The 26339-nt window shown below is 38.9% G+C and overlaps 2 protein-coding genes across 3 annotated transcripts in view; one reads left to right on the top strand and one right to left on the bottom strand.

Annotated features, from left to right (window-relative positions):
• Positions 1-888: 888 nt before the first annotated feature.
• Positions 889-24135, bottom strand: LOC130920121 (polycomb group RING finger protein 2-like). Of its 2 annotated transcripts, none has more exons than XM_057843046.1 (9): positions 23987-24135; positions 17873-18000; positions 13407-13503; positions 13277-13332; positions 13063-13192; positions 10235-10274; positions 10026-10124; positions 6656-6736; positions 889-2036 (listed from the first exon to the last, which is right to left on the bottom strand). In XM_057843046.1, exons 2-9 carry the CDS (start codon positions 17988-17990, stop codon positions 1659-1661), a joined length of 999 nt encoding a protein of 332 aa, XP_057699029.1. In that variant the 5' UTR covers positions 17991-18000; positions 23987-24135; the 3' UTR covers positions 889-1658. The 2 variants fall into 2 exon arrangements, with proteins under 2 accessions (XP_057699029.1, XP_057699028.1); XM_057843045.1 differs by lacking the exon at positions 23987-24135 and adding an exon at positions 20590-20802.
• LOC130920120 (phosphatidylinositol 5-phosphate 4-kinase type-2 beta) overlaps positions 24021-26339 on the top strand; it is a 36491-nt gene continuing 34172 nt past the window's right edge. Inside the window, exon 1 of the mRNA XM_057843044.1 lies at positions 24021-24699. Coding sequence (XP_057699027.1) covers positions 24556-24699 — 144 coding nt within the window. The 5' untranslated portion in view covers positions 24021-24555. The remainder of the gene's footprint in view (positions 24700-26339) is intronic.

The following is a 26339-nucleotide window of genomic DNA, read 5'->3' as shown; positions in this document are numbered from 1 at the left end:
GAACATTAAATTAGCAACGTTTTTTTTTTTAGACAGCAGTGGGTTCCTCCGTGGAGTCCTTCCATGAACACCATTCTTGGCCATAGTTTTACATACAGTTGATGTGTGCACAGAAATATTGGACTGTACCTGTGATTTCTGTAAGTCTTTAGCAGACACTCCAGGGTTCTTTGTTTACCTCTCTGAGTATTCTGCACTGAATTCTTTACATCATCTTTGGTGGATGGCCACTCCTTTGGAGAGAAGCAACAGTGCCAAACTCTCTCCATTTGTAGACGACTTCTCTGATTGTCGATTGATGAACATCCAGACTTTTAGAGATGGTTTTGTATCCTTTCCTAGCTGTATACAAATCAACAATTCTTGATCACAGTTCTTCAGAGAGCTCTTTTGACCGACCCATGATACACATCAAACATTGCACATCAAGACATTTCTTACCAGGTGTGTTTTATAGCAGGCAGGGCAGCATTAAACCACTCATCATTGATTATGCACACACCTAACTTAAATGGTATGGTAAAAATCGGTTTCAATTGCTCTTAGGCAGAGGGTTCACTTATTTTTCCCCCCTTCTGTCATTGTTTGCATGCTATCCTCATTTAAATATGAAAACCTATAAATGTGGGTGGTTTTAGTTCAAGCAGACACTATTTTCATCTGTGTGATTTTGACAAAGATTAGATCACATTTGTGATTTTATGCAGAAATGGGAGAAATTCCAATAATTTTTCATACTTTTATGTGTATGTATTTATGTGATATTGATAAATCATGCATAATAAATGTCTTAAGAAAACTGCCAGCATTGAACTTTATTTCACAGTATGCTTCACAATGTCCCGATGTTCTCAGGAAATGAGGAATTGGACACTTTGTTCAAAAACCTAGTAGTAAACATTTTATTGACCTAAAACATGCACATATGGCAGATTTTTTTTGTTGGAACGGAAAGGAATGGTGAATTTCATGAAATGACATATGGCCTTGTATTAAATCCCTTTTGAGTTCTTCTAAATGACACGAGACAAACATACGGTTGTCTGACACAAGCGAGTGTGGAAGTGCTTAGAAAAAATGTGACAGCTTCTCAGGGTGGCAAATACTTGTTGGTTTGAACTGTGGCAGACAAAAGGAAAGTGCATCAACGGGCTTTGTCATGAACGTGTGTTACCTGATGAGTGCTTGATAACACTGAACACTTATACAGCAGTTATTACATGAGGAGGCAAGAATTGCTATCGTTTAGCTTTATATATCCAAATGACGCAGTCTTTTTCACTGCATTGTGCTTCTGTAATTAGTCGAGTTTTACAGAGGCGATATCGGAATACAAATTGAAAGGTGGAAATGAAACAAGCACTGCATATACAATACAAAATGATTACAATGTCTTGTATAAAAGATAAGTTTATACATATGTACGCACACATGCCCACACTTGATACATACTGTACAGTCCGTATGTGAGCACTGTTCTAGTCTAACGCGGGCGCACGCACGCGCGTATCTATTTGGCTGCACATTTCAGTCTGTCACGGTGAAAGATGAAAACTGCCTCTTAAATCCGAAAGGAAAGAGGCTCCAGTTTGCATTTTTGCTTTGTAGAAGGAAGGGAGCAATCCAAACACTGTCCTCCCTGTTGTCATACACAGACATTAGGTTGTAGGAGGTAAAGCGCTTTTTTCTCCCCTGGCTTCCTCTTTGCTGGCCGCCGAGCTCGTGCCGTTGACGGTCACCTTCCGAGCGGAAGTTCCCTGTTTGGAGGAGAGAGCGTGTCGCTGAGTGTTGTTGAGCACAGTGGTACCGTTGGAGTTCTGGTTGGCAGGAGAGAGGGCGTGAGGCGCGGGGCTCGACTGCGTCGAGGCTCGAGGTATCTGGGCCGAAGCGGGACTGTGGACTTTGTCGCTTTGTGAATCGCTCTCTGAGGTCGGGCTAGTGTTGACGCCATCAGAGTGGCCCTGAGCGGCAGACTGGGATGGCCTCCTACGCTTCCTTGTGGGTTTGACCAGGTACTGCAGGGGAATGGGTCCAGTCTGCACACAGGTACATAACATATGTGAGCTTCCATTCAAGACTTCCAGGAGACCGGTGAGATCTCAAATGGAACTAACATGGTACAATTTTTAGTTGTACATGACAATATAACTAGTACAGGTAGTCACCGGGTTACGAACGAGTTCAGTTCCTACGCTGGTGACGTCACCCGAATTTCCGCGCAAGTCAGAATTAACCCTTTAAGTACCCCTAAATAACTATTCAAAAGTATTTTACAGTGGTACCTCTACATACAAAGTTAATTCATTCAAGGACCTTGTTTGTAAGTCGAAATGGTTGTATGTCGAGCAGGACTTTCCCTTAAGGCAAGGCAAATTTATTTATATAGCACAATTCAACACAAGGCAATTCAAAGTGCTTTACATCACACGAAGATCATAAAAATCACATTAAAGTCAATAGATCGTAAAAACAAAGTCAATCGAAATAGGAAATAAAATTATACATAAAAATCGCATTTAATCACGAATAGAATAAAAAATAAATGAAAAATAAAACAAATACTACTACTACTGTTAATAATTGAAATCAGCAATGGAGATAAGCACAAAAGGAATAGAAAGCAAATAGATTGAAATATATAGACAGTTATGGATATGCAGCGCTAAACAAAAGCGTTTTCAGCCCTGATTTAAAGGAGCTAACAGTTTGAGCATACTTCAGACAGTCAGGTAACTTGTTCCAGAGGTGAGGAGCATAATAACTAAATGCTGCCTCACCCTGCTTGGTTCTTGTTCTTGGAACATACAGGAGACCGGTTCCAGACGACCTTAGGGGTCTACATGTTTTAAAGGAATCTAAAAAATCCAGCATGTATTTTGGTCCAAGGCCATTAAGTGTTTTGTAGACGAGCAGTAGTATTTTATAGTCTATCCTTTGACTCACTGGAAGCCGGTGTAGCGATTTCAAAACCGGTGTAATGTGGTCCAGTTTCCTTGTATTTATGAGGACTCTGGCTGCAGCATTCTGTACTAGCTAGTGACGGGATCTGTCGTTCACTTGAGTAAACGAATCCATTCCGGTTCGTTCAGTAAAACGATTCGTTCAAACGAATCGTTCAACGAATCGTTCGCACCCCTCATCTCCCTCCCCACCCAAATGAATCGTTCGGTTAGTGAACGGGAAGTGACGTTGCCGAACGAATCACCAAAGACCGCTTCGCAGTATAACTGAACGGGAAGTGACATTGCTTGGTCCCTCCCTCTCTTGCACATTGACCACTCGTCGTAGTTTCAGAAATGAGTGACAGGCGATATCATTCTGCTCTCAGAGACAGCCTCGTCTCCCTCCCGCTGCTGCAAAAGCGAGGGAGGACTTCCGCGTCGTCTGTCCTAGTTCTATGGGCTCAAAGTCATGGCTCGTGCTTGCATTTCGAATTAGGACACGGTTAAACATTTTCCTTTTGAGGGGGAAGTCGGGGTTTGGGGTCGGGGGCGCACGGACTTTCTTTAGCATGATCTTGCTCACATATACAATGCTGCTGCTAACAGCCAACGCGGCATGCTTGCTGTCACGAAAATAAAAATAAATCGAAAGTTTAATTTCTAATTATGGAACGGCCAACACATCATATTAACCTCTCGCTCTGTTGTATTTTTGTTTTTTATTATTAAGATGATCGTTTTGAATTTTTGCACTGGTATTAATAAATAAAATAATCCGGTCAGCTCCCCTGTCGTCCCCGCATCTCAGATCGTCAAATGCTGACGAGAAATAATTGTTTGCTTTATGATTTCGCCTTTCTACTCTTATTAGTCTGTTAAGAAAAATGTAGACATATTGCGACATCTCCCGTGTCCGCGCGCTTTGTTTTTGGGGCGCTTGAGTAGCACATGATGGACGGATTGACATAATTTGTCAAACCAACCGACACCCTCTGACACGAAAAAAAAAAAAAACACTCGGAAAAAATTGACATGTATATACAGTTTCATTGCAAATCAGTATTATGGTGATCATACTAAATATTATTTTTTTTCTGTGCACATATGAGGTACATATCGCTGCCATGAAGCCTCCATATAGTGACAGTTCTCTGCCCGCTTCACTGCCGTCACGCGACCGCAGCTCAGGTTTTGCTTGCCTCGTAGCTACGTGTGTTTTAAATTACTGTAAATTTGATAGTATATCGTCATAGGCACAGTCCCGAGTCTGTTGAGAAAAGTAGAACACTAAACCATGCTCGCTAGATTTGTGTGGTGTTTTTGTCTTTTTGAGCAGCATTTGATAGGCTCCACGTTAACAAATATGTGACAAAGTCGTTTCCTTTCATTTTATGACTCGTTCACCGCATAGTCATTACTGGAAAGTCAAGTTAGCAGCAAGCTAGGTCAGGAACCGGAGGACCGAATCACTGAACGGGAAGTGACAAAACTCAGTCTTTCCCCCCTGCCTGCACGCTGGCTGCTTATTGGCCACACGTGGAAATGAGTGACATACGCCATGATTCTGTTTCCGCTCCCTCCCCTGCGCACGATGAGGCTGGCGTCTGATTGGTCGTGTGCGATGTCAGAAGACGCTGCCGCTTGCTCAACGCCCTCCCACGCAGCGAACAAGCGCCACCAACTTCATAGAACGAATCAGTGCAGATGGTGATTAGTTCGGTCTCGTTCACCCAAACAATTCGTTCAAAAAGAACGAATCGTTCGCGACCGATACAACACTAGTACTAGCTGCAGCTTCCTGACTGATTTTTTATCAAGACCTGTAAATATACCGTTGCAATAGTCCAATCTGCTGAAAATGAATGCATGCATACGTTTTTCCATGTCTATTTGAGTCAGAAGCCCCTTAACTCTGGCTATATTTTTTAGTTGGTAATAAGCAGAATACAATACATTATAATTCCAATAATTTGTTCCACAGCCTGAAAACTACACTAAATCCTTAAAGGGTACCACGGATAGAAAGACACGTAGTTCTTAAAAGATAAATGTTAGTACAAATTATAATAATTTGATATTAAAACCTCTCTTAATGTTTTTGTTTTAATAACATTTGTAAGATTTTAAATAAAAAAATAAACTTGTAGCTCGCTATTGTTGTTGACGTCGCAGAGCGGTGACATCACATGGCAACGCTGTCGTACTTCACAATGTCACTCTTTAACTATGTAAGGTAGTGATTTAAATACTCTACTAGGTGTCAATGGCGAGTTTACAAATTAATAAGAGATCAAGCCGATTAGTGCGTTTTGTCCCTCGTCTTCGCAACAAACAAGACTCCCGATAATGGCTCCCAGCATCATTGTTTCTATATTGTGACTAAATATTTCATCCAGTGTATTTGTTGAGCTAAACGAGTTGCTAAAAGGTTTAAATAGAGTTTGACCACAGTCTGAGTAGGTTTTATGTGTATGTTGCAAATTTATTTTGATTGTGAATTTGTGAATGCCAGTTCTCTTTGCATTGTTGTGTAAGACTGTAAGAATAGGGCCTTAATACAGATTGAAGCACTTTTCTTTTTGTGAACATTATTTTTTGATACATATGAATATTATTTTGCATTTTCCCTATATGATACCTATGTTTGTTGTGAAGGAGTTGCCGAAGCTTATGTAAATAAACCACGCGGTCCGATCTACGAATCTGAACGCCTGTGTCCACTCTCCTTCCTCTCTGCCTTAAGCCTGAGTTATCCTTCTGCGTTCCGGTGACGGCGTAGCGACTACGGCGTCAATGAGCGTTCGATAGTTCTATGGCAAGGGAACGCGTTCCTCTGTAATTCACCGCCAAACCACTAGAGGGGTGTGGCGTTGTGTTTGTATGGTTTTGGGGGACTGTTGTCGACTTCCTCTATTTTTCTTCCGGTTACACAACAATGGAGATGGAACGCTTGAATGTGGATCTTCAGCTCATCAACATTGAACAACAAAAGTTGATCACACAAATGTTGAGGCACAGGCAACGCATAAGACTGTTGCGGAGGTTGTCGTTAGCACAAGAATGTTTTTAAATTGTGATGATTTCGTGCTGAACCGGAAACAACAGTCTGAGCGGACCAATCACAGTCAATTTACGTCACATCTCCACATGTTGACGTGAAGTCGGAAAACTGTGGAGATGCAGGTCAAGCTATGGCGAAGGGTCGTAAATCGCATCTGCCTTGGTGGCATAGGTCTCCTGCAGAGGCATAACTCAGCCTTTACACCCCACTGTGAATTAAAGGAAAACAAGGGAATAAACACATTCATTGGCTTGATCCCTAATTAATTCAAAACTCGCCATTGACACCTTATGGAGTATTTAAATCACTACCTCGCATAAAGTGACATGTTTTTTTGGTTGTTTTCTTTTAAGCGTGGCACGTGGAATTCCGGCAGCATGGCCATGTGATGTCACTGCCCTGCGATGTCAACAACAAAGGCGACCTACTAGTTAAAATAATTTTACCAATTTTATTGAAACGAAAACATTAAAAGGTGGTTTTAACATCAAATTATTATAACTCCTTATGGAGAGTGATTAAAAGTACGGCTTTATCATCAATCATTCCACACCACTTCTTGTTTAATTAACTTGTCTTGATGCCAGCTGGTGCACATACAGCATAACAGGTATTAAAATACACAGCATGATGAAGACAGTTATTCACTTACCCGTCTCCACTCATAAAAATAGGCAATATCCATTAGTGTGTAGTAGTCTTTCAGAGGTTCATCGCCATACAACACCTCTACCTATGGACACACATGTTAGGAATCATTAGCTTCCCAAAATTGCACCGAGTTAGTTTGTTAAATAGTTGTGCGGCATTCTACAAGTGTATTTAAAAGAGCTTCCTATCTAAGTTTCGAACGTTCAATGCTGCATTGTGCATTTTCCTATGAGTTGTCACATTCATATGATGGAAAAGTTGATCAGTCGATGTCTTATCAGCGATTGTTGATCACACAGTTTTGCATTACATTGGGAAGAGTAAATTAAATTGTTTCTGCTTAAATTGAAATGATTTTTTTTCAGTCATTGAACAGCCGTTAATGATCTTATCTTATTCATAGATGGCTATATTGGCACCAAGAGTGTAAAACCCAGATCAGAGTCCTTATAAAGTTGATCCGGCGTAACTCTAAATCAACACAAATATCAACACACAATGAAATACAGATGTAGGGCTGCAGCTATCGAATATTTTAGTAGCCGATTAATCAATGGACTAATTAGTTCGAATAATCGAGTAATCGGATAAAGAACAAGAAAAATTAAAGTACCTGAGCTGAGCCTCAAACTTTTTTTTTTTTTTTTTTTATGAGGATCTATGTACAACAAAAGAACATCTGGCTACCTTACAAAGAAAAAGTCCGTAGCTTAAATGCTATAAAATGTTTTTTTTTGTGTTTTTTTTTTATAACAATGCTCTTAACAAAAAACAGCTAAATATACCTGTAAACTAAATTATGAATGCATTAAAAAACATTAACTCAAACAAAAATTTCGCTTCTGTTGGTCTTAACAGGGAGCAGTTGGACTCAGCCATGTGAAAAGAGGCAGACCAGAGGCAGTGTATCCACCCTAAACAATAAAACTAAATGCAAACACTTTCAAAATAAACCATTACAACGCCACTTTAAACGAATGCTCAAAGCAACACAATTTAATTCGAATATTTTTTTCTAATCGAAACTTGAGTTAATCGATTAATCGTTGCAGCACTATACAGATGCCTCGTAGAGAACACTGTATGTTGCATGTTTTTTTTTAAACATACAAGTAGTCCCCGGGTTATGACGCACCCGACTTACACGGGTTCAACTTTACGATGCGTCTCGTCCGCTATTCTTTCTCCAGTCTTTTTTTCTTTTTTTTTTATCGCATAACAGTGTCTCGTCCTCCACCTCGTAGCATAGATGGTAAGTATAGTATATTATTTGTTGTTTAATTTTGTTTGTTTTTTTTCGATGTAATATATAACAAGTATTTGATACACTGCCAATGGGTTTTCCCATTGTCAGTGTATCAAATACTTGTTCTCCCCACTGTAGGTAAGCAGGTGACAGTTACCGGTTTCAAGGTTTACTGTGGTATGAAAACGTCACGGTTTCAAAACCACTAAATTTTTCCGTCATACCGTAGTATGGTATTAGCCATTTTCTATGTCCCAAAAATGCAGCGACAAAACCGTGCCCTTGCCTTTCCGGTTGGTGCTCTGTCCTGTGTCTGTCGATGTGTTTTAGAATAGACACAATGTCTGAAGGTGTTGAAACTACACGGTGTAAATTCAACTCCTGAGCTTTTTCCTCCCTCAAAAAAGACAAAAGTCGCTAGTATGGGAGTACTTCAGCTACCGAAAACAAAGAGACTGCCGCGGCTTAAAGGAGGAAGGACAGCAAGACCTCCAACATGATTTCACATTTACGTGACCATCTGTCACTTTACGCAAAATTTAGGGTAAGTAAATACTGTCATGAACGTTTCCCACCAGCTACGACAGTTCACTCCAGTGTGTTTAGTAACTGCGACAATATCTCGATGCGGGGATATATCACGATATTTTGCAACCCGGTCGATTATCGATATGCTCCCGCCAAGTATCGATACTTTTATGTGACATAATGGCATACTATAGAGTATGGATGCTGTAAACTGCTCATTAAATGTTTTCCTTGGCGGTCCATTAGGGGCGCTCAAGAGGGGCAGTGAATGCCACATTATATGTGCGGTCCACTTTCCTTTGTTGCACTCAGACTTGTTTGAGGTCAAGCCAGTGGTATTTTCTGTTTCGAGCGTTAATTTCACGGAAGCAGGAGTGAATGCCAGTTAAAAACGGTGAACGGCACGGGCTCCTTTATCCCTGTCAGACGAGTCTGGTGCTCAGACATACAAGGCGATAGTTCAACTAGACCCAGTGCTGCCACCAGAGGGCAGTGTATCTGCCATCATTAAACAAAATACAATACTTTTGGACTTTTTGCATAGTTATTTTGAGATTTAAGGGTACTTAAAGAGTTCATTCCAAATTGTGTGGAAACTCGGGTTACGTCGCCAGTGTAGGAACGGAACTTTTCCTAACCCGGGGACTACCTGTACCTGAAATGGACATTACTTTTGAGTCATGATCAGGCCGTTTTTAAATTCTATATCCATCTATCTAAGAGTGTAACTGTATTAATAGTCGTCCTGTACCGTCACAGTACAGGCATCACGATTCGGTGCACGCAGTCAGACGACGAATACGTTCAAGTACAAACAAAAAAAAACGCCATAGCGAGAAAAAGAAGACAAACCAAAACAGTCGAAGAAGTCATCATTGATCACTACTAGAAAAGTTATGGCAGATGTACAGAGTGGAACTATCAAATGCAGTATTACAAACACTTTTTGAAGTGTATTTATTTTATATTTTCAAATCAGGAAATACTGCCCATAGTTAGCTGGGATAGGCTCCAGCACCTCCGCGACCCTCGTGAGGAAAAAGCGGCATGGAAAATGAATGAATGAATGAAATCAGGAAATGTTTATTTTGCTCTAGAAGAAGAGACGCTTTTCAGTTTTGGAAGTATTTGTACTTTTTATTTCATTTGAGGCAATATATAACGTGGGTTTACAGTTAACTGTGTGTATTCCCACATTAAAAATGTTAGTATCTAATTTTCATTTAAAAAAAAAAAAAAAAGGTACCAAAGTTGGCAGCTGGCGAGTGCTGCCTGAATTTAACATTTACCTCAGTCGATCCCTACTAAGAAGGATTTTTTGAACATAAACTGTGAATTAAAGAACTTTAGAACAATAAAAAAAAAATTTTTTTTTAAAGTTTGATGATTTCTTCAATTTGTACACAAGAGCTGCTTTTTACCTTTAGCCAATAAAACAAACTTTCAAATGCTGTGATAAGAAAGGCCTTGACCCCGGTATGTACCGAACCATGACTTGTTTGTACCGATAAACCCATACTATCTATGTTTATGGACTGACAAGACATGTATTGGATTAATTCTTCATCACACGGTTATGGTATGTGTGTGTGATTACCCTGTAGTTGCTGGGTATATCCATCTTACTTCTGAGGAACTTGGCTAAGTGCATGACAGACATCGCTGCTGGGCACTGCAGGAAGCGTTTACCGTTGGACTGAGAACAAAGCAATAATCCAGGGTGAGGAGGACCACAAAGTACAGCAAAGCAGGATGTAGGCTATGGCTACACTAAATCGTTATCTCTAAAATGAAACCAGGTTTTACCTTGTCTCCATCCACCTCTGCACGCTGCTTCTCGTTAGTTCTGCAGACAAATTAAGAAATATCGTGTGAATGTTGAACAACATAACACAATGAGCACATTACAGTGGCTACAGCGGGTGAACACCCTTTTTAGAAACAATATTGAGCTATGGCTTGACACACACCGCCCTCTGCTTGTGTCTCATCGCTCATCTTTTATTGGTTTTGAATTTCAAGGACATTTGAAAATTTACGGTCTTTTCCGAGTGCCAACAACTTTCTATACTGCTCATAAGCGGAGTTTAAGGGGTGGCAGCCCCCTCCGGTGGCTGAAAAGTGTCATGGCATGTAATTGACTTTCCTATATATGTATAAAAGTTGTAAAGCATTAAAGCAAACAACAAAAATAATGAAATGAACAAAAAAAAGATTTTTATAATGGGTCAAAATTATTTTTCGAACACATCATGTGACTAGCACCTTAGACGGTCATTTACTTTGCATATTATTTATTTAAAAAAAAAAAAAAAGGGGGGGGGGCTATTTTATTTTTCAAATAATTTTTTTCTTTGTTTGAAAATATTTTTGGGTGATTGAAGCAACTTTTTGGGGGATTGAATGATTTAGACACAAATTTCCTACCCATAATATGACCCAAAACCAAAAAGGATTGCTAAAATCAAAGAAAACTTTTTTAATGAAAAATTAAGTGTTCAAATGTAAATATTGGAGTTTCAAATATTTTTTTCGAATTCAAAAACTTTTTTTATATGATTGAAATTTTCTTTTTTTTTGTTTGAAGTGATATTTCGCTTGAAAATATATTTTTTTTGTTTGAAGCTGCTTATTTTTTGATTGCATAATAAAGACACAAATTTCCTAAGCAAAATGTGGCCCAAACGCAAAACAACATTACTTCAATCAAAAAAGTTGCTTCAATCAAAACAAAACAAAAAAAAAAAAAAAGGAAAAAAAATAGCTTCCAAATGCATTTCAAATTTATTTTTGCATTCACATTTTTTTGATCGAATAAGAAGACACAAATCTACCTCCCATTTGGCTCCGCTCAGGGGATACAATTTTTGACTGGGGTAACTACATTGGCACGACACCGGCGGGCGTACCATATTCAATGGATGACGATCTTGGCAAAATGTATAGCTGGCCTAAGCAGCCTGATTAAAAATTCCCCTCAAAAATGATGGGAAATTAAAAAAACAAACAAAAAAAACCCCCTCATTTTCAACTTATTATAAAAATTATTGTAAATTAATTTTATTGCTGACACTGTGTTTTGGGGTCATCAACATGTTGTGCCCCCCCCCCCCCCCCCCCCCCCCGGCCCAAAAGTCAAACTCTGCCTAAGATACTGCTGCTTTTTCTCATCTATGTCCCTGAAATCATGCAGAGGGGTCATTGACTCCACCATTAGTTGACAAGACAGCTCCCACAGACATTGCGCCACGCCTTCCCGTAGGGTGCCAACCCAGGCAAAACGTTGAGTTGGCTTTCACTGTGATACACTCCAACACACACTACGTTCTAACGCCGGATTTAGGTGGAAATAGGACGAAGGTTTTAGTGCATACAAGCAGGCAGGAGTGTCCCAAGAGTGATTTGATCGAGGATTCAAGGTAATTATTATACTAAATAGCACCATGCATGCACTTTGAAACTCTGTGAACACAGTGAAATGAATGGAAAAAAATTAGCCTAGCTTGAAATATTTACATAAAATGAACTATAACTGCCCATTTTTTGCTTTTAACCAAAAATCTAGACTTTTTTTACATTCCTATCTACAGAAATTCTGCGATTTAAGCATTTATTTACGAGAATCAACTTAAAAGCTCTTTGTTTTGTAACGGCCACCATGTTGGATTTTGTATCTCTACACAATAGCGGAATTCAACCTTAATAAATTGTGATTGTATACAGAAAAATTCCCCAATTTTGCTTTTGTTGAGCAAAATTAAGATGATTCTGCATGCATTCCTCAAGTATTAAGTTTCTGATGTGAAAACTGAGTGATTTATTAGCTGTTGAAAACTAAAAATTAAAAAAAAATAATTGCGTTGCTATTTTGAGCATAGACTTTGTTAAATATTGCTATTAAACCTGAAAATATAGGTGATTATCTTTGCATTTGGTGATCTTTGTGGACTTAGCGTAAAATTTGAGAATATTATACCCATTTTAAGTTTTGTTATACTAACATAAAAATAATTAATTGGGATTTTATTCGGGAACGACTTTGAATTTTTTTTATGTCGCTGCTCATGGAGGCTCATATATGCCTAAGGGAGGTGCCTGTTTTGGTTTGTATGTGCTGGTCACACACTGCTAAAATCATACGTTCCTCCATGTTGACATAGTGTGGCGTGTGGATGTCAGTTTCTGGGTTGGCCAGTGTCCTCGCAGGTGATTTGTCGATCAATAAAGCCGTTGCTGATTGTTTGTAGTGCCAGGCTGACAGCGACAGAAATAGAACCATTTTCTTACATTGCGTCGCTGGTCCACGTGTATCCTTAAAACTGCTGTCACCAGCATGTTTCACTGTCAGCTGTCATTCTGTCTTCCTGATAAATTGACACCTAACAGTAGAACCAGTCCTCTCTATTCAGAACTCATTGAAGCGGTACATTGCATATTTATATAGCCAGAGCAGCTTCATGCATTGAGGTATTTTGACGTGTGACCAAGTCAGCATGTCATCAACAACTGACAAATGAAATTGAGGAGTCTTTCGCTATTACTCTCAGTTGTTTAACTGCATAGTACCTTCAATACAGGCTGCATTCTGCCCCTGATAAGTCAGCAAGAAGTTCATTTTAAAAAGGTCAACTTACTTGCTCCTCTCATAGAACTGCATTGACAGACTGATGATTTCATCCTCAGCAATGTTAAACGTCTCCACCACTTCTCCTGGTTCCAGTACACGATTCTCCGAGTAGAAATCTCGCCTCCGCTTCATTTCATCTGGAACAAGTAAATAAAAAATACACCTTCGGTTACGGATCAAATGTTTGTTGTTTTGTCACACAAAGTAAGAGGCGGTCTTACCTTTGAACAACCCTGGAACAAGCTTATATACTATGTCTTGTAGAGTTTTGTCCGCTCTAAATGGGAAAATGCCTTTTGAGTAACAAATACCATTATTAAAAGATAGTAAATGTGACCCATGCTTTCTCACCTGATGCTTAGCTGTGGACATGTCTTGTGAACCTGGACGTCGCATCGAGGGCAGAACTTGTTCGTCTCCAAGAAGGCAACGATGCATGTTTTACAAACTACACACGAGGACAGAACACATGCAATACTTTATCACGCACACCCAAAATTACAATTGGCTATTTATGCTGACCAGTGTTGTTTTCATCAACAATGACGATAACAAAAATATTTCGTTGTCGAACAATTTTTTCACGACGATGACGTCATGATGATGAGCTAAAAACGTGGCTTTGGAGACAAGGACGTAACGAAACTAGGGCTGCAGCTATCGAATATTTTAGTAATCGAGTAATCGACTGAAAATTCTATCGATTAATAGAGTAATCGGATAAAACTTTTTTTTTTTTTAGTTAGAGAACAATTATGTAAATATAGATGAGAAAACAAGACATTTTATTGAATATTGAACCATTTTCAGTCAATCAATGTTTTTATTTTCGATGTACATTGTTGAAAACGGCCAACAATTGCATCTCAAATGTGACAAAAGAAAAAAAGACTAATTCACTGCTTTCACTCAAAAAACTTTTAGAGCTTATGAAAAATATATATATATTTCTTACCTATAAACGTCATTACGCTTGATAACACACATCACTTAAAAGTGTTTTTCCCACGTGTTTCAATTGAATTTCCACTTGTGTCCTGATAGGATTTTGAGTTTTTGCACTGTTCAAAATAAATCCTGTACTGTATTGGAGCACATCAGGCACCAGTGCTACTTGGTGTTTTATCCAGCAATGACTAGTGAGCTAAAATTGACAGTTAGCATTATTAAGTTTTTATTTTACAACCTAATCACTCTACAGTGCTGTTTTCACAGATTAAATAAAGCCTGTATGTAAGAGCTAGCCATGCATCAACAGTGGTCATAATGAATAGAAACCTAGCCCTCCGCAGGGATAACGTTACGTGAGCGAGTGACAGTAACGTTAATCTTATTTATGAGCGCTGAGAAGTGTACTGCTTTAAGATGGCGGCTGTTTTATTAATGCCGCCGAGTCGGTCATTTCGCAACTAGTTCTACGTACATGTGATATCTATGACACGCATCAGACGCTACCTGCTACTACCGTAGCAACATGCGGGAGTGGTTTCTAGCAACGTCGGCGCAGTTTGTAACAGCTGTCGGCTGCAGTAAGGTATTTTTTATTGCTTCTTCTTCTACACACGTGACATCAGCGCGTTGTCCCGCATTAAAAGGAGTCCGGGCAAAACGTGATGCTTAGAGCTGGCAAAATTAAACGATTCCTCGATGTGAATAAAATTACTCTGATCAATTTTTAAACTCGAGTTACTCGAGTTGCTCGAGTATTCGTTTCAGCTCTAAACGAGACAAATGCCAGTTTTCATTTGACGAGATGACAAAGAGAGAAAAATACGGCATCGATTCTGTCATATGTGCAGAACACGTGACATATTCATATTGTACGTGGAGAACATCAGCTTGCATCGTAGCAGTGTTTGGGTCGTGTCACTCATGTCCATCTTGCTTGTTTGGAAACACGGTGAGATTTTTTTTTTCTTATGGCAAGAGAGTATGCAATCCTTTAACCTTTAAAGGTCTTGTGCTGAGTGATCATCGGACGCTAAATGTAACTCCTAGCGTTAGCGTAGCATTCAAATTAGCATTAGCTTCAGAATGGTGAGCGTCCTCTTAAAACATTGGCCAGTTTAAAGCAGAGCCACTTGGCGTCTCTGGGTCAGTAAGTCTAGAGGAGAGCCAGTTGGCGAAATGGCATTTAGCTAATAGCTTACTTCAGCTGTTTTGTTTGGTAAATGAGCAATTACTGGGAAATACTGAGTGTTTGCAACTTCTGGCTCTAGACTCTAAAAATAGCAACAACAAAAAAACTTCCCAGTGTTAAACGCTTGGACTTTTTTTTTTTTTTAACATACAGTTTGTGGCTTCCAGGTGGGTTTAATTGAAAACGATGTACTGCGTGTCCTGCTGAATGTGTGTTATCATCACCAAGTTGGCGTTATCCTTGTAGACGCTACAATATGTGCTCATCTGTCTATGTACATTTGAAATTGTTGAAAACCCTTATTTTCAGACTAAAACTTTTGAATTTTACAGACGGAAACATAACTGTCGACTAAAACTAGACGAAATTTGTATGAGATTTCAAAAACAAAATCAAGACAAACACGTTTTAAAATGACTAAAATATGACTACGACTAATAAGTCATTTTGTCCAAAAGACTAAAACAGTGTTTTTGGCAGCCATTTTAATTTTTGTCTTAGTCTTTGACAAAAACACTTATTAGTCCTAGTCATATTTTAGTAACTTCAAAATGTGTTCGTCTTCATCTAGTTTTAGTTGACAATGTTCAAAATGTTTCCGTCTATAAACTTCAAAAGTTTTAGTCCATGAAGGAATGATTGAATAAATAAATAAAAGGTTTCCAACGATTTCAAATGACGAGCATATAACTGCAGAGTCTACAAGGGCATCGCCATTTTCATGGTGACAATACACACTCAGCAGGAAAACAGCACATTATTTGCAATTAATTAAACTCACCTGGACGCCACAAACTGTATGTAAAATGTTTTTCAAGAGTTTAAGAAGACAAAGTCACCGCGCTAAATGCTAATGCTATGTTAACGCGAACGCTATGCTAACGCTAAAAGTTAGTTTAGTGTGAGATGATCACTCAGCACAGACCTTTAAAAGCTAAAGCAACATGGCATATCTAGCCAAGATGAGAAGGCAAAACGTACCAAGCAGCACCTGACACGTTTCATAAAATGAGCCTTGAATGGGCACGAGTAAGCAATGTGAGTGTGGTTCGGGGAGATGGGGGAGGTGCAGCACGTCACATGAGTGACAAGATTAAACACTGCTAAATGCGTATACATATGCGAATACAAATACTACAAGAAAACACATTATGAATTTATGACGGACACTATGGCGAATTTTCATCTCGTTCTTGTGTTGTCAGACATCAACTGCCATTCCGCTCGTTATGTTTTAGTCTCCCAAGACACATTTTCAGCGTGTCATCGTGATGTCATCGTCATGAAAAAACTGTTCGTTGATGATATAATTTCGTTATCGTCATCGTTGACGAAAACAACATTGCTTACTAAAACAAAAATTAAAAGAGCTGCCAAAAACAACATTGATGTTGACAGTAGTGGATGATGTTTGAATGGCATTTTCCCGACGCGTTGACCGGCGGATTCTTGTTTTATTGAAGTTGAAAATGCCCCACTTGAAAAAGGATCTTTCGTTGTATCCTAACAAAAAGGTACAAACGGCGCACTGAATTTGTAAATCCATCCTCTGTGTGACACCGATCACACTGGCTTTATTATTGATCGTATTACTAGCAAAGCTAAGCCAGCTGAGAAGACGTCTCAACGTTAGCAAACTCTTTTCGTTTGTTTCTATGATTGTTACGTGTTTACACATATTCTCACAAAAAATAGCTCACAACCTTGATGATATTCCTGTGAGGAAAGCTGCACACCCTAAAACATGCAACAATTTAAATTTTGGTCTGATGCGAGTCCAAAAAATTCAATTTGCTACTCTGTTTTCCACGATTCAAATGCCATCTCGAATCACCACTGAGTAGTACAGAGCTCTACTAATTACTAAAATGTTTTTTTATGACATTGTGGTCGCATTTTTGCAAGACAAAACAAGTCTGTATCGAACCTACTCGAATGCAGAAGTTGAGTGAGAAGTAAAGCAACTCTAGGCCAAAAAGTAAAACAATCAAACGAAATCCAGGAAAGCTGGCGTGCGTTTTTTTGTTGTGCCATTTGACGATATGCCAGTACTCAAGATTTTTCATTGCACACTATTTGTTATCTTGAAACACCCTATATTGGAATTAGTCAACCGTCTGTAGCAGAAAAGGATCTTTGTACACCAAACTCAAGCAACAACTATTCAAATTGTAAGTTAGTAGCTACTCGAGCCTTTAACATGAGGCAAAAATGTTCAAAACTTCTTAAGCTGACAAAAGACACCAAGCAAAAAACAACTTCATATGAAAAAACGTCGCTCAAAGTATTTAAATATGATAAATTGTGAATCTATAAGAATTCTAAAAATGAGAAAAATCATGTTTAAAAACATTTCAGAGACCTGAGAATTTCCAGTAGAACTTATTTACGTTTTACTCCATTATTACACATTAGAAAAAAATCATTCATTCATTCATTCATTTTCCATGCCGCTTTTCCTCAAATATTTTAATTTGTTTTCTTTCTGCTATGGTGCACATGATAAAAGTGTTGTCTGTCCATACAAGCTTTATTCAGAGATTATTTTTGTTCCATCATATTTAGTGAAACAGTTTAGCACCTCAAAAAACTGCAGGATGTCCATTGCGGTCAAATAAATTACACTGCACAAATAAGTTTTTGGCTAAGCAGAGGTCAATGGGTGGATTGTACTTACATGAGTGGAGGCATTCTACTATTGTGGTAGCATCAACCAAGTAACCAGCGCACAGTGGACAAGTGAGATGTGAATTCAGATCTGTGATTTTAATCCTACTGGGCTGCATTTTGTCCATCTAGGAAAATCTGCAAGAGGAAACGAATGTTAACCTTTTATCCATTTGACATCTAATTGTTCATGTTGCCCACACATATTTTTCAATTGGAAATAAGAAATACATATAATTTTAAATAAAATCAATGAATTATTTAAAGAATCAATTTTGGGGAGAAAAATAATTTAAATTATAATAAATAATTAAATAACACAAATAAAGCCATGAATGATAAAAAAATTAAACATAAAATTATTTTTTTTAAATGAAAAATTGTAATAAACAGAATAAAAGAAAAATAAAAACAAATTCCAATAAGTGTGGCCCATGTGTATTTTGCTCTGGAAATGTCATTAATTTATACTTCGGATTAGGGCTGTAGTTATTGATTATTTAGGTAATCGATTAATCTATCGATTAGTTAGTTCGATTAATCAAGTAATCGGATTACGATTTACGAACACTTAATCCTTTGGAGCATATATTTTCAGGGATGTAAAACTAACAAGTGTTTATTCCAGCAATAACACTTATTTTGGCTTAAGATTGCACTTTCAAAACAGCATTAAAAGCAAATACAAAATACTATCCCTAAATGTTTCTTCAACCTATGCAGAATTGCAATTTCATATCACAGGAGCAATAAATGCATTTAAAACTACATAAAATACCTGCGCTTGGCCTCAAACGGTATAAAAAATGAAATAAATGAGGATCTAAGAACAATGAGCTAACTTGAAGAGCAAAAGTCTGCTAGCTTAAATGCCATAAAACTTTTTTTTTTTTTACAAAGCTCTTAAATCGTTCAAACACATATTTCAACAAAATATAATTCTAAACTAAATAACGAATGCATAAACAAACATATTAGCGCAAACAAAACCATACCTTATGTTGGTCTTAACAGGAAGCAGCTGGATTCAGCCATGTTAGACGAGTTATGGGATATTTACCGTTACCACTAGAGGGCAGCGTATCCACACAAATCAATAAGACTAAATGCAACTTTCAAAACAAACCATTACAACGTCACTCTAATTAAACGAATCCCCAAAGCAGCAAATTTTGATTCGAATCATTTTTTCTAATCAAATTACTCTAGTTAACCGATTAATAGTTGCAGCACTAATTTGAATTTTATTTCATAAATCTCTTGTGACGTCACATAGCTTCCAGCCCCTTCCATCTGAAATGGATTGGACGTCAATGGGTGTTTTCAATATAAATTATCCTCTTTTACCAATTTTCGGGGATGTAAAACTAACAAGTGCTTATGCCTGCAATAACATTTATTTTGGCTTGTTAAGATTGCACTTTCAAAACAGCATTAAATGCAAATACAAAATACAATTCCTAAGTGTTTTTTCAACTTATGCAAAAATTACACTTCCATATCACAAGAGCAATAATTGCCTTTAAAACTACATTAAATACCTGTGCTTAGCCTCAAATGGTATAAAAAATGAAATAAATGAGGATCTAAGTACAAAAAAAGAACAACAAACTAACTTGCATAGCAAAAGTCTGCTAGCTTAAATGCCATAAAACCATTTTTTACAAAGCTCTTAGAAATTGTTAAAAACACATATTTCAACAAAATATACTTCTAAACTAAGTAACGAATGCATAAACAATCATTCGCGCAAATAAAACCATACCTTATGTTGGTCTTAACAGGGAGCAGCTGTATTCAAGTTATGGCATATTTACTGTTGCCACTAGAGGGCAGTGTATCCACCCAAAACAATAAGACAAAATGCAACACTTTCAAAACAAACCATTACAACGTCACTCTAATTAAACGAATCCTCGAAGCAGCAAATTTTGATTCAAAGCTTTTTTTCCCCAAATCGAATTACTCTAGTTAACCGATAAATCGTTGCAGCACTAATTTGAATTTTATTTTATAATTCTGTCTTGACCTCACATAGCTTCCAGCCCCTTCCATCTAAAATGGATTGGACGTCAATAGGTGTTTTCAATATAAATTATCATTTTACCAACTAGCCCAACACAGATTCTGTGACTTGGAACGACACTGAAATGAGTTAAGCTAATGATGACTTTTGAAAAGACGTCCACTGTATTGACCACTGTCCCTGAAAGGGTTAATGAGACTATTAGTTGTCCGTCATCACAGACAATGTCTGCAGCTCGTCCTTGGCCAGACAAGCCGCAACAAAGAGAGCGATGGCCGCCAAAATGAATGCCAAAGACACCGAGGCGATAAACGAAGCTTCGTCAGGGTGAGCCGTGCAGCTCATGCGGCTCGAGTGGTGGTGCACAGCCGCCGACTATTGAATAGCTCCCGTGTGGCCTCCTCTTCGCTGTTTGGCCAGAGCCCCAACAAAGAGGGAGTCCGTTTATACGGAGCTCCGCCGTTCCAGCTAACGGCACGACGGAACACATCGGGCCAAAAAAGCCAAGCCGAAGAGGGCGCAGAGTTGGAGAAAATCACACTGGTTCACAAAGCAGCCATCTTAAATTCACTGACAGGGCTCGTATGAAGAGGCGAACAAGAGAGGCTACAAATGTGACACCGTGCAGAGGGAGTGCGCCGTAAGCGAACGAGCGGCGCCTCGCCACGCACAAAAATCTGCTGGCTGAGTTTCAATCGTACCTGATTTGACATCGACGCTTCCTTCTCCTCCCAGCGAGGATCCCAGACACAGATACGTTCTTAGCACTTGGTTACAATTTGCAGCAGCGCCAGAAAATGGCTTTTTTCCAGCCCCGTCGGAGGACTGCCCATTTTGTATCACGTGATATTATTTTGTCGCCTGCTTTCACGGGGCACTCGGGGTGTCCGTTCAAGCCTGAGTGAGGACTCTCGTCTTCTGGTGTCTGCGCTTCTCCGCCCACTCCCGTGGAACACTTACATCTAATTTGATTGGGGTTTTAACTCGTTGCCTGCCATTGACAACGATATACGTCCAATTAATTTGAACTGGGAAGCAGGGCCGTGCAGAGGCCAATGGACGGGCAGGTGTTCATAGATCAAAAGAGGCACATGAAAAAAAAAATTAATACACCTTACAACAACATAACTTTCCAGTTTAACCAGCTTTACACTATAATCAGGGATTAAAGTGGGCCAGAACGGTCAGTTCTGGTATAAGATTCAAGGCCAGAACGCAGTTCCAGTATAAGATTCAGGGCCGGAATGCTGTTCCTGTATAACATTCAGGGCCGGAATGCTGTTTCACTACACGGTGCTTTGATTCCGAAAATATGACGGCAACTGTCAAAGCGCTATGTTAAAAAAAAAAAAAAAAAAAAAAAAGCTAAGCTGCCACACATGAATTTCATCTCCAAGAAGAAAACAATCCATCAACATCAGATTTACATACACAAGTGTTAACAACAAGCATAATAAAGTGCTTGTGTAGTGTAATCCGTTTCCACCTATATTTATTATTTCTTTTATTCCACGGACGGCATGGAGGTTTCCCCAGCTGCTGCAGTTATGGTGTATCACAAAAGTGAGTACACCCTTCGCATTTCTGCAGATATTTAAGTATATCTTTTAATGGGACAACACTGACAAAATGACACTTTGACAGAATGAAGTCTGTGTACATTATATATAATAGAGTTCATATATTTTCACCTCAAAATCAAAATATAGCCTTTAATATCTAAAACCCTGGCAACAAAAGTGAGTACACCCCTTTGAAAGAACGTACATCCCTAAATGTCTTAATTAAGTACTGCTTGTCATTTTCCCTCCAAAATGTCATGTGACTCGTTACAGGAGTGCTGTCAGCATTGCTGCAGAGATTGAAGAAGTGGGGGGGTCAGCCTGTTGGTGCTCAGACCATACGCCGCACTCTACATCAAATTGGTGAGCATGGCTGTCACCCCAGGAGGAAGCCTCTTCCGAAGACTGTACACAAGAAAGCCCGCAAACGGTATGCTGAAGACATGTCAACAAAGCACATGGATTACTAGAACCATGTCCTATGGTCTGATGAGACGGGCGGGCTTTCTTGTGTACCATCTTCTTCTTGTGTATGTTATTATATTTAAATCATGTTCAAATATTGCAATTCAAATTTTCTAATTAAAAAAAAAATCCAGACATTTATTCTGGAAGTTTGTTTCTTTAGTAGTTTTTGAAAACAAAGGTTTGAATCGAACGATGTATCACTTGAACTAATACATATGAAAGTTAGTATAAGTCAATGCAGATTAATTTTGCATTGATCATTTAGCCTATCAATGAATTAGGTTCATAATCGTGAGAAATGTATCCCTGACCCCCGTTCACCCGATCTGTTTGGTCTTATTTATGTCCCGTCCTAGGCAAAAAGTGTACATTCAGGTTATGCTGTTATATCGTCCCTACCAATGCTGAGACCAATGCTGAGCGCTGACCCATACAGCATGTGTTGCCTTCATTATAAGCAGTGGTGTTACCAGGATGCCAGGTGTGGGTGGGCATTAGTCTTACCTGTGGGTGCAAAAAAAAAAAAAGGCTACAATGCTCAAGTAGGTCGAAATCCAGCGTAGGGCTACTGCACCTTGATTGAGTTGATTTGATTTTAGTTAGAACAAATCCATAACTGAACAGTATGGACATGCAGGTGACAATGTTTTTTAGGTAACCTATTGTGGTTCCTTGGTTTTATTATTATTATTATTATTATTACAGTTATTCTTTGTTCCGCAGCCCCTTTGAGCTCAATTTGACCCCTTTAGAATGCTTCAAAATGCACCAAAATCGGCAGGCAGGCCAAGACAGGTGCAATCTTTGATACCGTGTAAAGACAAATTCCAAATAAACTATGTAGCGCCCCCAAGCAGTCATTCTTTGTCCCGCCGACGCTTTGAGCCCGACTTTGACCTCCTCAGAATGCTTCAAAACTCACCAAACTCAACAGACAGGTGAACACTGGTGAAAACTTTGATAAAATGTAAAAATAATAATAATAATAATAAACAAATAAATAAATAAAAATATGCGTAAATGTGTGTAGCGTTTTGGACGTACTTTTTGAAGTGGAAAAAGTTTTGAAGGCACTCTTTTTCGATTGAATCATTTTGACACAAAGATGCAACTTCAACGTTACTTCCGGCATGTTTGAGTGGCAGGTGACTACGCCAATGGCATTAAAGCATGAAGCAAGAATAATGGCCACCAAGGCTCCATCCAGCCATCGGCCTCTGCTCGAAAAAATCGAAAAAAAAGTGCCTTCAAAACTTTTTCCACTTAAAAAAAAAAAGTGCGTCCAAAACTTTTTCCACTTAAAAAAAAAAAAAAAAAAGAGTTTAAAACTTTTTGCTTTTCAAAAAAGTGACACTTCAATATTTCAAATAAAAAAATATTTTCAAAAGAAAAATTATTTTTGCAAGTGATTTTTTTCTTTGATTAAAAATAGTTTTGTTTTTTTATTGAAGCAACTTTTATTGGGATTGAATGATTTAGACACAAATGTCCTACCCATAACATGGCTCAAACACAAAAAGGATTGCTTCATTCAAAGAAAACAGTTGCAATGAAAAATTAAGTGTTCAAATGCGAATTTCTGAGTCTCAAATAATTTTTCACTTTCAAAATTTTTTTTCTACGATTGAATTTTTTCAATTTTTGATTGAAGTGATTTTTCTTTTGAATATATATACATACACACACACACATATATATATATATATATTTTTTTTTTTTGAAGCAACTTATTTTTTGATTGAATAATAAAGACACAAATGTCCTAGCCAAAATGTGGTCCAAACGCAAAACCACATTACGTCAATCAAAAAAAGTTGTTTCAATAAAAAAGAAAAAAAAACTTGACTTAATTAAAAAAAAAAAAATTTTTTTTTTAAACAATCAAAGAAAAATAGGTTCCTAATACATTTTTTGAGTTTCAAATTTATTTTTGCATTCAAACACATTTTTTTTTATTGAAGTGACTTTTTCTTTGATTGAAAATAAATATTTTGATCAAAGCAACTTTTTTTTTTTTTTTAATTGAAGCAACTTTTTTTTTGATTGAATAATAAAGACACAAATCTACCTCCATAGTAGTTCACCCGGCGACATGCTGGAGGCGCTGTTGACCAAAGCGCAGTTAGACGCCATCTTGAGGAGACATCGAACGCAACGCTGGTTGGTGATGAGTGACAACAATTTTGGGCGCATCAGGATGAAATTACCGAATTCAAAGTGAAACAGGGGCACGTCGGCTGCAAGCTCTAAATATCAAGAGGGCACAAGAAGAGCTGTTGGACTAATGTGCGACGTGCCGGCTTGTTTTGAAGACGCCCAGCGCGTTGTAGCCTGATGGCCGGCTAGCTGCTCCGTGGACCCGCGGCCTGCCTGTTCGGGAGGAGGAAGGAAGGCAAAGGAAAGGGAAGGAAAGGAAAGGCAAGGGTGGTGACGCCGCAAAATGCTTGACTACCCCTGACTTCCCACCGGACACTTCCCCAAGACAGAGACTCGCTTCGGGCTGAAGAACGAGCACAATGCACTTATAATTTTTATTTTTAAGAAAGCTCTTTTCATATTTTTTTCCCCCGGTGGTGTTCAGACCCTCCGAACGACAGTGAACGCCGTGGCGCGTGCCCTGAATTCCCAGCTCGAAACATGTCATCCAACTGCACCAGCGTCGCGCCTGTCAGCGCCAGCAAAACCAAGACGAAAAAGAAGCATTTTATAGGACAGAAAGTCAAATTGTTCCGTGCAAGCGAACCCATCCTCAGCGTTTTAATGTGGGGTGTGAATCACACGGTAACTTCTTCTTTTTTTAATGCATTCATACCGACTCCCGAGTGGTTTGTTTATGTTGCTGTTTTGATTTAGCTCGTTCGTAAGCCGCCTGTACTCACGTGGAAAAGTCACCGTGATGTGACCGTTCATTCCCCTACTCTTGATATTTGGATAATGCTGCTATGTTCGTTTACTGTGGAACGTGTGGATTGTTATTGTTGTCAAACCGTTGCAGTGTATTTTGGCTTGAGTGTTGCATGCGTGTGCATATTAATGTGCACCATAAAGTAGATCCTGCACATTTGGACTCCGAACACATCTTAACTTTTTACATGTGTTGCCAGTGTAAGGAATATGAACTAGAGAGCTCCCGCCGAATGCGCAGGCATGGTTGGACTGGGAGGGGTGTGACTCGCAGCTGGAGCAGCAGGTTTCTCATTCTCACTTCCGCTGCTGCACAAGGGAGGCTGTTTTTACTAGGCACTCACTGGACACTTCATTAGGTACGCCAGTACCGTAATTTTCTGACTATTCAATTCCATTTTATTTGTATAGCCCTATGTCACAACAGGTTTGTCTCAGAGGGCTTTACATGTAGAGTCATTTTGATACACAGTCAGATACAGTAGATGAATGAGATAAGTCCATGAGTCCATGACCTGGGCATCCCCCATCCTCAGACCCCTCACTGGTGGCAAAGAAAAACTCAAAAAAAAAAAAAAAAAAACTGGGGAAAAAAGAGAAACCTTGAGGAGAACCACAATCAGGAGGGATCCACTCCCAGGACGGACAGGCTATGGATGCACCAGGAATGGATGATGGGTAGTAGCAGAAGAAGTTCCAGTTTGTAGAGATGCAGTGAAGTAACGGAACATGAGGAGGTCCATCTAGCCAGATGAGTTGCAACGAGGATGTCCATCCAGCCAGGGGTCAGGATAGTCAAGTGGCTGTGGCTGAAAAAGCCTTCACCAGAGGGGAGGGGGGAAAGGGACAGCGGGTGACTAGTGATGAAAAGACTAATCAACTAGATATTAGAATTAGACAATAGAAATAAAGTAAGAAAAAGTGGAAAGTAGAGTGAAAAAGGGGATATGACTCAGTGGCTGTACTTCCCCCAGCATTATAGCTCTTAGGAGAGCTTTAGACTGAACTGTGAGTCTAGTCTGTTTTCAACTAGCCTGACCATAAACTTTGTCAAATAGGAACGTTTTTAGTCTAATCTTAAATGTACAGACTGTGTCGGCCTCTTTAATATTAGCTGGAAGCTGATTCCATAAGACAGGAGCTTGATAACTATAGGCTCTAGCTCCTACTGTACTTTTAGAGACCCTGGGAACTACCAGTAGACCTGCATTCAGAGAATGAAGTGTTCTTTTTGGGTGGTATGGAATCAGAGCATCTATGAGATAAGATGGCCCCAATCCATTAATGGTCTTAAATGTAAGAAGGGGGATTTTAAATGTAATTCTTAACTCGACTGGAAGCCAGTGAAGGGCTTGGAGCACAGGGGTGATGTGCTGTCTTATATTAGTTCCTGTTAAAAGTCTTGCCGGTGCGTTCTGGACTAGCTGAAGACCTTTTAGGGAACTTTTAGGACAAGCTGCGAGTAAGGAGTTACAGTAATCCAATCTAGATGTAACGAACGCGTGAATTCATTTTTG

Source organism: Corythoichthys intestinalis, chromosome 8 (assembly GCF_030265065.1).
Source record: "Corythoichthys intestinalis isolate RoL2023-P3 chromosome 8, ASM3026506v1, whole genome shotgun sequence".
NCBI lineage: Eukaryota > Metazoa > Chordata > Actinopteri > Syngnathiformes > Syngnathidae > Corythoichthys > Corythoichthys intestinalis.
Note: the sequence above shows the minus strand (reverse complement) of the source record. Positions and strands in the feature narration are given on the sequence as shown.